Source organism: Crocodylus porosus, unplaced genomic scaffold (assembly GCF_001723895.1).
Source record: "Crocodylus porosus isolate Cpor-Errol unplaced genomic scaffold, CroPor_comp1, whole genome shotgun sequence".
Classification (NCBI taxonomy): Eukaryota; Metazoa; Chordata; order Crocodylia; family Crocodylidae; genus Crocodylus; species Crocodylus porosus.
The window spans coordinates 85,954,230-85,969,788 of NW_017728947.1; the positions used below are offsets into that span (position 1 = coordinate 85,954,230).

The 15,559-nt window shown below is 42.3% G+C and overlaps 1 protein-coding gene across 1 annotated transcript in view; it reads right to left on the bottom strand.

The window, feature by feature from the left end:
- Nucleotides 1–15,559, bottom strand: part of EML5 (echinoderm microtubule associated protein like 5) — a 222,112-nt gene that overhangs the window by 61,528 nt on the left and 145,025 nt on the right. The window contains exons 23-27 of the mRNA XM_019552385.1: nt 13,746–13,877; nt 12,083–12,171; nt 11,303–11,479; nt 10,812–11,013; nt 8,039–8,165 (exon numbers count right to left, since the gene is read on the bottom strand). Of these exons, the coding sequence (XP_019407930.1) occupies nt 8,039–8,165; nt 10,812–11,013; nt 11,303–11,479; nt 12,083–12,171; nt 13,746–13,877 (727 nt within the window). The remainder of the gene's footprint in view (nt 1–8,038; nt 8,166–10,811; nt 11,014–11,302; nt 11,480–12,082; nt 12,172–13,745; nt 13,878–15,559) is intronic.

Here is a 15,559-nt window from a genome sequence, read left to right on the forward strand (position 1 = left end):
TGTATTTAAAAAAGGACTTCTTATTGTCCTTAATCTGGGAAGCTAGTCCCAGTTCCATCTCTGCCTTGGCCTTCCTAACAACCCCCCTACAGCCCCGAGCAACTACAGAATAGTCCTCCCTGGTTCATAATGTTTAATAAGGTTCATAATGTTTAGTAAGTTTGGTACAATGAGTTGGAGCAATGGACAGAAGACTGGAGCAAGGCTTCTGTAAAAAGCAGCTAGACTTACAGATCCCATGCTGAATCATTATGGTTGCTTAATGTTTTTATATGTAAACTGATTGAGGAAGTCATTCTTAATGGGTCACTTTTCAAAGCAACTAATGATTTGGGGTCCTCAAACTGGGGCACCTTAAAGAGGCCCCATGTTCAACATGGTTACTTAGGTCTTTCTAAACATAGGGGTCTTTGAAGGAGTTTCACTAGGAGTACCCAAAAATGGAGGCACCGAAAATCACCAGAGGTAGGCAACCCCTGACATGGGTGCCAGAGTGTGGTATGCAAAGGTATTTTGCTTGGCTCATGAGCCTCAAGGTGGATGGTGGAAAAGGGGCAGGGTCTGCACTGCCACAAGGACTGGGCCCCCTGTGCCCCCCTGCCATCCACCCCTAGCACACCAACACCTTACAAGTTGTGGTTGTGGGTGCCATTGGCATTCTGCTCAATAATGTTGCCATCCCCTGCACTATTCTTTTTTTTCCCCCAATTCTTGGCCCTGAGCTTCAAGAAAATAAATTTTGAATAATGTACCGACCCAGAATAATTAGTGCATATTACTCATGGCATTGTATCAACTGAGAAGTTCTCCTTTAATTTCCAGTTTCTGTTTTTACTACCAGCTACTTCTCTAAAAGTTATTTTAGTGTAAAAGAAACACCCAAGTTTTCTCCCAGTTTACTCATTCATAAAAATGTAACACATGAAAAAGATAAAAAGTCAAGATGTTTTAACTTAAAAAATGGTCTACCAATCCTTCATGAAATATCAAATTAAGAAAAATAACTGTTTTACCATTCATGCCATTTTTTCTTTCTAAATAATGGATAAATTGTAAATATACTGGCACCAACAATACACATGGCATGTCTAGCTCACTAGAGTTTGTAATGACATTAGCAGAAGTGGGGCATAAACCAAAACCCTGTATCCAGTCCCTCACCAAATTTTCTAGAAATTCAGACCTAAATTAAATCAACCCTATGCAAGCTTCAAAATTCAGGTTTGAAATGTAAAGCTTCAGTTTTTCTAATGTTTATATTTACTTTCACAAGTCTTTAGATTAGCAGTTTTTAAAAAGGCCTCCATTTTTAATTATGTTTCCCACTGACTTTAAATAGAACCTGGATATCTGTCCGTTAGGTTCCTTTGAAAATTTCAGACTTTAAAAGATGATGGTATGAGAACTAATTTTAGCTAACTGTATGTTATTTTTTTTTCTAAGATCGTTAGCTCAGATAACAGGGAAATTATTTCAAATTCAAAACTAAAAAAGGTTGCTGTTGACATTTGTGAATGTTTCAAAACTACTTTAACCAGAGATGCCTATGAAGATGGATATAGAATGCACAAATAGGCCGCTTTCAGTTAAAACTAAGGACACAAGTAGGAAAATTTCACAGTAAAAACAAAGCAAGACTGGATCCCCCTTTGCCTTTGACCAAACACAGTGAAGGAAGAAAGGAGTGGTGACCAAAGATATTCATAGATCAGCCAAAGGCTACACAAAATAGCAAAGATGGTGCCAAAGAATTTAGGCTACATATGTTGTGATCCTCAGATCCAAAGCTTTCTTTGCCAATCCCAGAACACAAACAAACAAAAAACGGTTATACTACAACTATCTCCCTAATTCCCTACAGCAGGGAACCAGTGATAACTGATAGTATGAATTTATAAACCTCAAAGGAACAGTACTTTCAGTTTTTCTTGACCTAATTCCCCTATAGGGATGTATCATACGGAGCAGCTGTTTCACTATAACACAATGGGGCTACAACAGGGGTGGGCAAAATACAGCCATTCTATCCGGCCCATGGGGCCCCTAAAAAAATTCAGAAAATTAAAATTTATCTGTCCTTGGTTCCTGTCAAAGATGAGCCCAGAAGAGCTCCTATAACAGCAGGGCCCGCCCGGCCCTTCCCCGCCCCCCAGCTGGAAGCCCCAGCAGGGACTTCTTGCCTGGGACCATGTGGCTGCACCATGCTGGAAACTCAGGTAAAGGCGTGGGATGTGGTGAAGGACGGGGAAGAAGCTGGTGCTGAGTGTGAGGGAAAGCAGCCCCTCCCCTGCCCCATGGCCTGCTCTTCCTGCTGCAGCCGCTCACAGCCCACGTGGAGCTGTCCTGAGCTGGCACAGGCAGCCCCATGGGGCTGCAAGTGGCTGCAATGTGCAGTGCCAGCCACAGGGCAGGGAAGGGGCCGCTTTCCCCCCATGCTCAGCACCAGCTTGTAACCTGGCCCCGTGCCGGCTCCATGCTCACCCGTTGGGGCTGCGCCATGGCAGCAGGAGCTATACCCCCCCACTTGCCACACTGGGCAGTGTCTGCTGCTGCTGTCCAGCACCCAAGCTCTGGGTGGGCAGCAGCAGCAGCAAACACTGCCCTGCCCCATGGCTGGGGCCCCATAGTGCAACTGCTCGCAGCCCATGTGAGGCTGCCTGTGCCTGCTCAGGACAGCCCCACGTGGGTTGCACGTGGCTGCAGCAGGGAGTGCTGGCCACAGAGTGGGCAGAGGGCTGCTTTTCCCTCATGCTCAGCACCAGCTCCTTCCTTGCCAGTGAGCACAGTGTCAGGCCTGCACACTGCCCCCCACCTGTACCACGGGGCTGTACTGGGAGTGAGCAAGTGCGGGCGCAGGGCCTGCTCCCATGTCCAAGGGCCAGTGCCAGTGCCAGCAGGGCCCAGAGCAGGGCAGCAGCGGTACAGGGTCCCAGCTGGCTGGGGCTCTATGGAGCCGGGTCAGCTCCCCACAAGCCCTACTGGTGCAGCCCAGCCCTGCTCCACAGATCCCTGTCAGCCTGTGCCCTGTTCTGGGCCCCACTGGTGCTGGCCCTGGCCCTGGCCCTGCGACATTGGTCCCAAGACGGTGACCAGGGAGCAGGGCACCTGTCAAAGGTCAGAACACCTGTTAAGGGGTGGGGCTACCCATGCGGTCTTCGCTGGCTTGTCACAGCTTGGTAAGCAGCCCTCCGCCCAAACTAACTGCCCACCCCAGGCTACAATGAGATCAATAAAAATGGCAAAGCAATAGAAGCTTAGTCAGATGCATACCAGTTGAATTTGATTCATAACCAAAAGCTATCTAAATTATTCACCAGCAAGTGCTGGAAACAAGAATACAACCCAGATCTTATATTCATCAGCAATACCATCACTAGGCTAAGCAATAAAATGGTATTAGACCCCATTAGACCCACATTCCCAACATCAACCAATTCAGATCAAAGCTGCAGTAACACATATAACAGTGCCATTTTTCTAACATTTCAACCTTAAAATGGAAAACTGGAAAGCCTTTTCAGAATACCTTAATGCCACAGTCAAAACCAAAGGACTGCCTGAGAACTATGACCAATTCATAAAAAAATACAGAAATCCATGAGGAAAAAATCCCACAAGATTGCTGCAAGAATTACATCCCAAGCCTCACTCGACAAACCACTAGCCTATATGAAGACTACAGGCAACAGTATGAACAGGCAAGAAGCTCATGTTAGCCATCACAGAAGAATGCCTACCAGACCCTGATTGAGTCTACAGCTTAAGAGCCAATATAAACCCAGCTTGAAAACAGACTTTTGTTTGTCAAAAATGCTTGCACCACTGTTATATAATAACTATACAAATGACCAGCCAATTGATTTGGAAACAAAATGTTTTATCTATACAAACGACCTGTGCATTATAGCCCAAAACACTGACTTGGGCTATGTCAAAAAATCCCTAAATGTGCCACTAATTGGCTTAACCTCATACTACATTGAAAGCCAATTACGTGCCAACCCAGTGAAAACACAAGTATTTTGCCTTCCATCTGAAAAACCATGAGGCCAACTGCTAGCTCAGCATTACATGGTCTGGGAACCTACTATCTCACTGTCCAAATACAGTTTACCTTGGAATCACCCTTAATCAAACCCCCTCATACAAAGAACACATCATTAAGACAAAAGCAAAGGCAAGTACTTGGAACAACATTCCTTATAAGTTTGTTAACTTGAAATGGTGAGCTAGCCCCTCAACCATCCAAACCACTGCTCTGGCTCTCAGCTTCTCCTCTACTGATTATTCATGCCCTGTACGGGAGAGATCTGTACATACTAAGTGCCTTGACCCCATTCTAAATGATAGTTGCCAATGCGTCACAGGATGTCTGAAGCCAACCAGCCAGAACACTGTATACCTGCTGGTTGGCTTCACTCTGCTTGACATCAGAAGAGCAGTAGCCAGGGGGACAGAACTATTGAAACAAACTGAATATGTGAGACACCCAATGTATGACCATCCCTCAGCATACAAATATCTGAAGTAATGCAGGAGCTTTCTAACCAGCATTCAACCTTCTAATGCCACATTCCAAGGAGATATGGCTACAGAAGTACAATGAGAGGCTGAAGAAAATACCTGATGGTGAAAAAGTATACATTTCTTACCACCATGGGCTGACATACCATAGCAAAGGCAGAAATGTCTCAACTGCCTAGGTACCGGAGCTGGACGTTTCAAGGAAATAATGAAATGAGGCTATACCACTGGTTCAACCACCTGTAACTGTGGCACAATGCCTCAGACTTATGCAATACCTGCTACAATGTCCACTCCTCGAAAGCACATGTCCAATGAAAAATCTTGCAAATACAATAAATAAGCACAAGCATACATAATAAAATGGTCATATGTGGTGTAGAGACATGAGAAAAAGACCATAGCACAACCGTTTCCCTGTATAGCTCTTCTGCAATGAAAATTATATGGATGAATTGCAGACAGTTGTGTCACGAGTTCTGGAGAGTCGCATGGGCACAGCATTTCTTCCATGCATCTCCAAATCCCGTTTCTTTCCAACTTTTTCACCCTCCTCCGGAACCCTGGCCCATCCCATCCATACTGTGTCACGTAGGGGAGCAAAAGTCTCCAAACATTTCAGGCTTTAAAAATACCTGTAGAATACTCTTCCTTTAAGGAGAACACTGCCTATCCATGACTGTCAGCACTACTTAAAAAAGTATCAGTGCTTGTCAAGTGTGAAATAAAATAATTATCTAAATATGAACAGTATAGTTTAGAAAAATGGATGCGTAAGGCCAGTGGCAACTCAGGCGTGACTATCATCACAAACATCTTGAGCACTGAAGTTGAGACCATGAAATCAATATAATCTAATATCATATAACACTTAATATAGTCTATTACCTAGTACTAATAGTGTCTCTCCCCCATACATAAACTTAGTTGTACTATCCATTAAAGTTAAAATAATTCTAAATATGTAATGTCATATTTATACACAAGTATACATACATGATATGAAATTTTATATATAAGGGACACCTTGAACATGCAAGTTAATCCAATCTGTGGTTCTATGAATATATTTATTCAAACACTGCATACTAACAAAAATATATTTTCTTCAGATAATATTTTAACTTTTTTGTAAAAGTCAGTGTGCAGGTTTACCAACGTATTCATACTAGGAATGTCATACTGACCGCTGGTTCAGCATATATTGTATACTCAATTGATATGTGAGTGTATAAGCACTAAAGCTGCATCCCTCTTCAACTTCCTAAACAAATATACTTCATTAAAAACCCATAAATCAGAAAGTATAATCCTATCTAACACAGAGATGAGTTGGCATAGTCTGCTGTTTTCTTGTCATGTTCTGGAATTCAATTAATAAAAGTGGCTTTTCTACCTTCCAATCATAAAAATATTCAGCAACAAGTTGTATGCTAAGACCCCCCTCCAGATGTTATGTTTGTTACAGACTATATGAAAATGACCCAAAACAAATGATAATATGCCAAATGTTAAAGGAGTTTGTCCCTGGATACAAATGGCCAATCTGCCACAAAAATGACAGATCTGTGACAAAAATTCCAGTTTAAACAGCAACCCTTGTTATGCCAGGACAATTTAACGTTTGGTCAGGTCACAAGCCCACTGTGCTCTCTCTTTCCTTCCTCCAGATGATTGTACTTGTCTTCAGACACTCCAGAGCCTTGATGGAAATAAGTAAGATTTATCTTCCCATCCCATGCTCTTGTGTCTAAATGCTCAGCCCATCTAGGGTGTATCCAGACAAGCATGCACATGTTTTTCCCTGGGGATAAACAGCAGTGACACAATATGCACGTGTGCTCTGGCGCATGGTAAGCTGCCCCAGGTGGGATAGGAGAGGCTGAGGCCAGCACCTGGGCTAGCTCCAGCAGCCTTACCTGGGGTTGTGGGAACCTCCCAGGAGTCCAGCAGCAGCAATCCAGCAGAAGGTACCTTGCTGACAGCCAGAGTGTGGCTCCGACCAGCCAGGCTTTGGTTTTGGGCAGCGCATGCAGTAGGCATGTATGCCACCCCACTTTTTTCTAGCACAGTATTTTTGATGCTGAGATATCCCAGGGTCAACCTCGCTCTCCGACCCCACGCTGCAAATTAGTATCATAGGGAATACCTGCATGTGCAGTGTGTGCAGTGTCACATACTGCATATGTATGCTTATCTGGACATGCCCATACCCAGACCAGATTCTGGCTCTTTATTTGTTCCTTAATTTCTTCACTGCCCTGTACCAACCTGTTCTTTTAACAAAGGGCATGCTACACTATGCCCCTCACCTCACTGCTTCAATGTACAATTTTACTTGTCTGAGCAGTATTATAATTATCCTAGGTTTCTTTATGATAACTTACCTTACTACCCCCTGCCTTCATAGAAAGCAAAATAAAGTGAAAATGAAGGAGAAAAACAAAAATTAGTATATATGAAAGCAGGTTTGTTAACATTTATGGGGAAAAAAAGAATTACAATAAATAGGCTACCAGAAATTTAGGGTAAAAAACTAAAATACACACAAAAAACCTAAGTGTCTTCAGTGGTCATAACGACTGGCTTTTACTTGAAATTTGATTCTAAGGTTTTAGCGAGTCTGGTCCAACACCTGCTAAATTCAACAGGAAACTATATTGGTTTATTTGGATGCTAAATCAAGCCCCACTCCTTTCCCTATTTCCTTCTGCTCCTTTTCACATCTTCCCTACCTCCTCCCCTTGTTTTACATAGCTCCTAACCACCCTCCCCCTTCCTAGCTCTCATCCCTCTGCTCTTCACTCTCCTACATTCAAGCTACTGTTTCATCCTTTTTTTTTTTTTTTTTAAACACTTGGGCATCATTTGGGGAGTGGGACTGAAAATGAAAGCACTGGATAGTCAGTATCCCTGTTCTTACTTCTACTAACCAGCATCAGAACAGCCCCTAGACAGATCATCTTCATATTCTCTGCAGGAGCTATGTGGAGTTGGAACAAGTTTATCCCCAATAAAATCTCTGGAGAATGTAAGTGCAAATCTACATAGATAGAGGGAGACCTGGAATTTTGGGGGTGTATACCTTAGCCAAATTTGAGAAAAATTCATGGGGATGATTAAAGGTTTGTCAAATTTCTTCAAAAAACCTAAAGCTTCCCATTATAATGGTTCTAAGAATACTTTAACAAGGACTAAAACCAATTTTTATTATCCTTATTCTTTCAAAGTGAAAAAATAATCATCATGAGACAGACAATTTCAGTCTCAATAGTTAGTGAGGTAAAATTATAAGCAATTGAAAAAGGTCTTTTATAGCAGAATATGTTAAATCACTATAGGTGCTACTACCAGCTCTGTTTATCAAGTATTTTACAGGTTTTCAGAATAGAACATTGGAAAGAAGTGATGAAACCCTAAACGATTTACATCTGATTATCAAATATTTTTTAAAAGATGTTTCACTTCTCTTAATGTATACAGCACATCAGTATGGTACCAATTTAGAAATTACCTTTCATCTAATGATGGTTCCTTTTGTTGCAGGTGAGGCTTAATTCCAAACATTGGTCTGATGTTTGTTGATAAGGCTTTGATGGTGTAATTAATTTCATTTTCTCGTGTCACATCGCTGTCATAGCCTAAGAAAATCAATATAGAAAACAGGATTAAGAAATAAGAAGTAAAAAAATAGAAACCAACTGCATTTATGTCGAGCCTCACCTGCTAGCATACTGGACAGCAGAATAGAGTACAACATTGAATACCATCCTTTAAATATACAAGCGTAAAAATAAGTTAGGGTGGCCACTTAAAAAAAAAAAAGTATTTAAAAGACACTAAAATAGTATCCTTTAAAAAGTAGTTATTCTAAAAACATCATTGGGGTGGTAGAAAAGCTCAAATATATCTTTAAAATGGGAAAAGCAGTTTTAGAAAAGTAGTAATTTCCATCCAATTATGTCCAGAATACGAAAACAGAAATTATCTGCTAATTGCACATACAGTTTAAATAATTTGTTTTATTTTGCTTATTTCTATTTCTAAATGGCCTCTTTAGGGTATTTGCACTGTCTTTAAAATTTGTAAGTACAAGTATTATGAAGTCACATCATATATATGTATTCTTACATTTTCACTCTTGAGTCTCTTGAGTTTTCAGGTCAGAACTGCTCAAACACTTTAAAAATGATAAAACTCACAGAACATTAGATAAATGATTGGCATGTGTGTCACATGAACCATTAAAGGTTAATTTAAAAATTATGCCTCTGGTATTTGAATGCTGAAATAAATTGCTGTTTCCCTTAGAGGAACAGATCACTTAATTTACTAGCATACTATGCACTACAAGGGAGCTGCAGGCATTACATTTGTTTCTTTGTGTGTGGGTTTCATATCACAAAACACAGAGTCATATATTCATTCTATTTGCCATGCTATAAAAATTGTGGATCTTGCAACCCCCCCCCAACAACAATAAACCATATTTACTCGAATATAAGATAAGGCTCCCTGCCAGCCCCTGGGCTAGTACCCAGGGGAGCCTGGAGCTCCCCCTGGCTACTGCTGGGCAGCAGAGCAGGGTGGGAGCAGCTCTCTACAGGCTACTTCTATTGGGTGTGTCCACACATGCAGGCATGTGCACTTGAAGCAGCTCAAATAACAGTATAGTGGGGCACAGGGTAGCCAGAGAAACACTGTGCCTGGGTGCCAGAGCATCTCTCTGGAGGCCTCAGTGTCCAGTTGCCTAAGGCACGTGCCACTTTTTTCCAGTTTTTTTTTGTTTTGTTTATTTTTGATACTGGGATTTCCTGGTATCAAATTTAGAGCCCATGCTGCAAATACGCAATGGAGAACATTTTTTTTGTTCTCAGCATGCCTTTTGTGGCAGCTCAAACTGCTTTGAGGTGCAGTAACAGCCATGTGTGCACTTGTCTGCATGTGCCCATTGGGAGTAAATCTGCTTCCAAGAAGGAGCACGTGTAGATGTGCTCCCCAGTACGCTTACTATGCAGTATTTTCACTGCACAGTAAGCCTACTTCAAATAAATAGCATGTGTAGACATTAGGCCTATGCAAGGCAGTTAGCATTTGCTTCGGATTTGGCTGATTCAGAGGACAGTGATTCAATTCAGTGATTCGAATCACTGTCCCAAGCTGATTAGGCTGAATCTGATTTGGAGACTTGGCTGCCACCAAATTGGTCAAGTCTCTAAATCAAATGGGCCCCATCCCCTGCCTGCTCTCCTGGCCCATCAATGGCTGCCCCACCCGGCTGCAACCTCCTGACTATTAAAAAAAAATAAAGCCCCGCACTCACCGGATCAGCAGCAGCTGGTGAGTGCAGGGCTTTTTTGGGGGGGTTTCTTTTAAAGCACCAGGAAGCTGAGGCCAGGTGGGGCAGCCTTTGATGGGGCTGGGACAGTGGGTAGGGGTTGGTGGGTGATCAGGGGGCTGAGGGAGCAGGCAGGGGACAGGGCCTGGCGGGGGTCCCCCCATGGTCTCCTCTCCCTTCTTTCATCACCCTCCCGCTACTTACCAGCACGGAGTCTGGGTCCAGCTCCCTGTGGCAGTGAATGGCGACTGCCCAAATCTCTGAAGCTCTCCAAATCTTTTCCAAATAGATTTAGGAGCTTCAAATTGATTCGGACCTTTTCATTGGTCTCCAGAGTCAATTCAGATTCAGAGATTCGGCCACCGAACTGGTCTGAATCTCCTCCAAATCGAATCAGCACCCAAACCTTCGCACAGCCCAAAGCGTCATACAGACATGCTCACTGATTACTAAAGTTAAATCACTATGCAGAACTATCAGTAATGTTTAAAGATTAAAAAGTCAAACTTGGAAGAGATAGTTTAAAAGTATTTGAGAACTATGATTAATACCAGAACAGACAGGCAACCCTCACCTGGAAGCACAGGCAGAATACTGTACCACTTTGGAAAGTACTTGAGTACCCTGACTTATGAACCTCTAGGTCTACAAGACAGCAAGGAGCCTTTTGAAATGCACCCATTAAATACGGCAGGGAGCTATTTTAGTACTATGAAAAGAACTAAATGTTGATAGTACTATAAATTTCAGAAACTTACAATAAGGGACTGATGAATACATAGACCACCTCTCTCACAGAGGGTGTTACAAGCTTTAAGCAGTGTTTATAAAACATTTTGAAGCATTTGTGTAAAAATAGCTATGTCAGTTTTAGTATTTCTAAATGGACAATTTCCCTAAAGAATCCAAAATTCCTTTATTAAACCAACATCTTAAAAATATTACTGACCTCCATCTTCTTCAGAATCTAGATCAGACTCTTCACTATCACACTGTCTGCTGTCTCGATGTCCCTCCATCTCATAGGTCCACAGCATTAGAGAGGTGTCTGCCCCTCCAACAGTGACTAACAAACTGTCATCATGAGTCCAACGAACATTTGTTACATGTGTACTGTGTGCCACATACCTTTTAAATTTTCCAAACTTTCCCTAAATAGGAAAAAAAAATCCCCAAAAGACAATAATTTAGTTAGATTTTCTACATGCTGCTGACATCACTTGTGTGATGGAGCATGTTGGGATGAAGAAATGTGCAATGACAAATATATTCAACAATGCATTGTAAATGATAAAATCATCTTTATTTCACTCTCTAAGCATGGTTACAAAATGTTTAAAAGAAATATTACCAGATTTGTGGAGCAATGAATTTTTAAACTTTGGTATAAGTAATTTTATCAACCAGTTTTCTAATACTACGATTAAGAAAACAACTTACTTTAGCAGGGTATCGAAACAGCTTCACAAACCCAAAATCATCGCCTGTGGCTAACACCTTATTATCACTAGTGAGGCACGAAGCAGTTACATCCGTGACTTCTCCAATAATTGGCCAGATTCCTTCACAGCAAGATCCCAGAACACTTGTCCATGATGCCCAGCCAATCTTTTCTACCTACAAAAATAACCTGTTTGAGATAGAGTATACTTATCCCTAGGCAATTATTCATCAATACGATCTCAACAAAGAAAATCCTTACACGTTAAAATATAGTGTTTAAGAAATAACATTTTAATATTTTATTATCCTTGCTTATTATAATTTTAGAAGTTCCCACTGTGCTAGAAAATGCCTTTCTGATAGAGGCTTCAGAGGCATTTGGCAAGGGAGGGCTTTGGTAGCGGTCACTTTCCCATGTTTGTGTGGGGAAAAGCACCAATTGTGGGAACTTCTCTTATGTTGTCACATGACAAAGTAGCTGTGGCGACTGAGTCCTATTGCCCACCTGCCCTTGAAACAAATAGGGTCGCTCCAGCCCCTAGCTTGAAAAGACTGCCAGCCACTGCTTTACATGATTCTTTCTTCTGATAAAGATTATTTTGGCGGTACGTAACTAATTTCTGTTGAATTAAAGGAAAAAGACAGCAAATAGCCTAAAGGAAGTTTTCTCCTGGAGCCACTTAAGAACTGTGGCATTTAGTCTACTGATGTAGTTTATACTACTTTACCCCCCTATGAGGTTTGCAACTGCATTAAGAGGCCTTGTGATTTCCCTACCTCCAAACTGGGAATTGTCTGCCTCTTCCCACGAGGAGCTTCAAAAAATAATTGTTCTTTAGCACCAGTGTTAACTTGTAGAAGTTTCCCTGTAAAACATAAAAACATACATTGATTTGTTGGATTAAAACACTCCAACTGAAAAAAATGTCCATTCAGAACATTCCTGTTTAGGATTTTCCACAGATGTATTTAATTGATTTAATTTAAAAATGCATTTGTAAATTAACCATGCATTTACTATTTAAGGCCCCTGCAGGAAAGCCAGTTTTCCTTTTGAGTGTGAGAATATGAAAAAATCTGTTTTCTTGGATGCGAGATGCAACAGTACATAGTTTAATAGGTAGTAAATAGATATCTATTTGTATGCAAGGTGTATGAGAATCTAGACAGAATTCTTCTCTTGAAAATTTGAACTGTTTTCGGTAGCTAAACTGCTGGTAGTTGTTCAGTTACATGTAACTGAATACATGTGTATTCACTAGCTATATCAGCATCTCACTGAACTAAGAGAATGGCATCAGAAATTTACACTTTAGGTATGCTGGATTAAATTAAACAAAATCTACATGTTTAGAAGAACAAAGAAGACTACTCCCTGACTCCCCATGAAGCTTTGGCTACAAAGGACTGTCCTGAGTTAGGTGTCAGCCCCCAAAACAATGCAAGGGGAGAGTTAAACACCTAAAAACAGAATCTACAAAAGCTAGCATACTGAGGTGAGAGCCACTAAGTTTTGGCAGTAGAAAAAGGCAAGGAGAGGGGTGGGAATAACCCACCCATGTGCACCCTTCCCTTCTCCCCCACATTCCTCCACTTGGGATACTTAGCCCTGAGTCAGCCCTTTCCCACACAACACAGCAAGGAGAAGAAAGTAATGGTCAAGCAGCTTTTCTCTGAATAGCATAGTGATTACAATACCCACCAGGGATGTGGGATGTAAGGATATTCTTCAGGAGCTCTGCTACTCTGGGACTTAGGTGCCTAAATGCACTATTTTGCCTCAGGTGATATGAACCCATATCTCCCACCTACAAGGAGAATGCCCTAATTACCAGGCCGTAGGGCGTTCTGCAGTGGATCCTTCTCAATATCTTCAGCTGAAGTTTCTTCACTTATATACAGTATGTATTAAATATTCAGTGGAGCAGGAACTAGATACAGGTCTTTCTCACTTCACCAAATAAGCGGCCTAACCATCAGGCTAGATGGTCACTCTTCCCTTCTTTTTCTCTCTCTCCTCTGTTTAAGTTTCACATGTAGTTAGGTATGTATTACATACGCCTATTGAATAAGGCAATAGGTGAGAAAGGTGAGGCCATAGTCTTTGGGCTTATGTACAAACTAAGGGCCCAGCTCCTTGACACTGAGGACTTGAGCCATTTTCTATGTATGTGCTACCAGACATTTAGGTGCTTAGGGAATTTTAGTGGCAAAAACTTGGTCATCTAGGAAATTTTCACATTAAGGATTAGGTGGCAGCTGAGTAGGGCTTTAAAGGATTTACATTTTGGAATGAGACACGTAAAGTAGGTACCTAACCTTTTGTGGATCAAACTTCTAAGTGTATAAGTAAATTTTGAAAATGGTATTTTGACATTTTTCAAAATTTAACCTGTAATTAACCTTGTAGTCATTATTTAGATACATTTTTATAACTTACCTCTTATGTCCCAGTCCATGTGTGTTATGTAACTGGTTGCTCCCTTGCAGATTCCTACTCGCTTACTGCTCATTACATTGTAGATGTCTACAAAGTTGTCACATGATGCCACAGCTAAGTATTTTCCAGCTCCTTAAATGCATTAGTAGAAATGTAAGACATTTAAAAAGAAAATCACTCTTCTGTGCATTAGTGGATAAGCTATTATCCTTTGACTTCTTTGATCTCAGTTAAGTTAAATTTTCAACTCTCTGTTAAGTTAGATCAGTGATCTATGAGCTGCTTCTGATATATCAATATCACAGAATAACCAGATGTGGTCCATGACGCCATGTCATCCAGTCCATAGGGCTCTGCACGGGTCTGCAAATTTGGCAGTAGGCAAGCAGTGGTACTGCTCCCCTGCTGCCAAATGGGCCCATGGGGAGCCCTGAGCCCTGCACACTGGATTTGGTCCCTGATTTCAGCCCGCAGGGCTGGGTGGGAGCAGTGCCAGGCCCCAGGACCCAATTCCACTGCATGGGGGACAGGAGAGGGCAGTGCCAGCCCTCCCCAACCCCCACCGACTGAATCCTGGTATGCAAGGGGCAGGAGTGGGTGATGCCAGGCCACTGGGATCCAATCCCAGGGGGTGAAGGGTGAAAAGGAGCAGTGCTGGGAGCCTAGGGTCTAATCCCAGCATGCAGGGAAGGAAAGGGGTATGCCAGGCCTAGGACCTGATCTGGCCTACTGATGATGGGCCCCACGCCTCTCATCTGGCCCGCAAAGCCAAAAGGTTGAGCACCAGTGGTATAGACAATCAGGGTCTATAAAAATGACCTGACAATCCAAATAGTTCTTGCCTGCAGAAGCTGGTATGCATAAAATTACAACTCAAGTAGCAGAAGTACACTATTCATTTGATATTTTATACAAGCTTTACCTTCTTTATTGAGACCAATATAGCTTGAGCTATATAGTTAAGTTCCTAAATGGAAACTTCTTTGGAATTACCTGATCTCAACTGTAACTGCTAAACCCTTTGAGAAAGCTAATGCTAAAGTATTAGAATCAGGGTGAATCAGAGAGAAGTAGGGCTAGAAGGGACCACTAGAGGTCAGTTAGTCCAACACCCTGTCTGAGGCAGAATCATCCCTATCCAAAGAACCCAATACAAATCCACTGTCTAATCTAGCAAAACTACACAGTCAACCTAAGCACAATGTGGCAGGGCACTATGTGTGTCTGCCACTTTAAGGCCCTGGAGCTGGCAGCCTCCAGGTACCTAATGAAGGCAGCCATTTTAGGCTCAGGCCTGCCTATATATACAAAGTAGTTTGGCTGCTGGAGGGTAGGCAACAACACTGCCTGGCCTGAGAGCTGCTGAGTTTCATTTGGAGGTAAGGGAGGAGCTGTAGGGGATGGTAGGAGGCTCCTGGTCCTGGGTATGACTGGAAACTACACCCTGCCAGGAGTGGGTGGCCTGGTGGGGCTCTCAGTGGTGCGACAGCCCCCAGTAAATGCCAGGTCAGTGATCACCCCGGTGAAAGGCAGGTTACATAGATTTCATAGACATCAGGGCTGGAAGGGACCTCAGGAGATCATCGAGTCCAGCCCCCTGCCCAAAGGGCAGGAAGTCAGCTGGGGTCATAGGATCCCAGCAAAATAAGCATCCAATTTACTCTTGAAGGTGTTCAATGTAGGTGCTTGAACCACCTCCGATGGCAGACTGTTCCAGACCTTGGCGGCTTGGACAGTAAAGAAATTCTTTCTTATGTCCAGCCTGAAACGGTCTTGCAGGAGTTTGTGACCGTTCGACCTCGTCATCCCTTGGG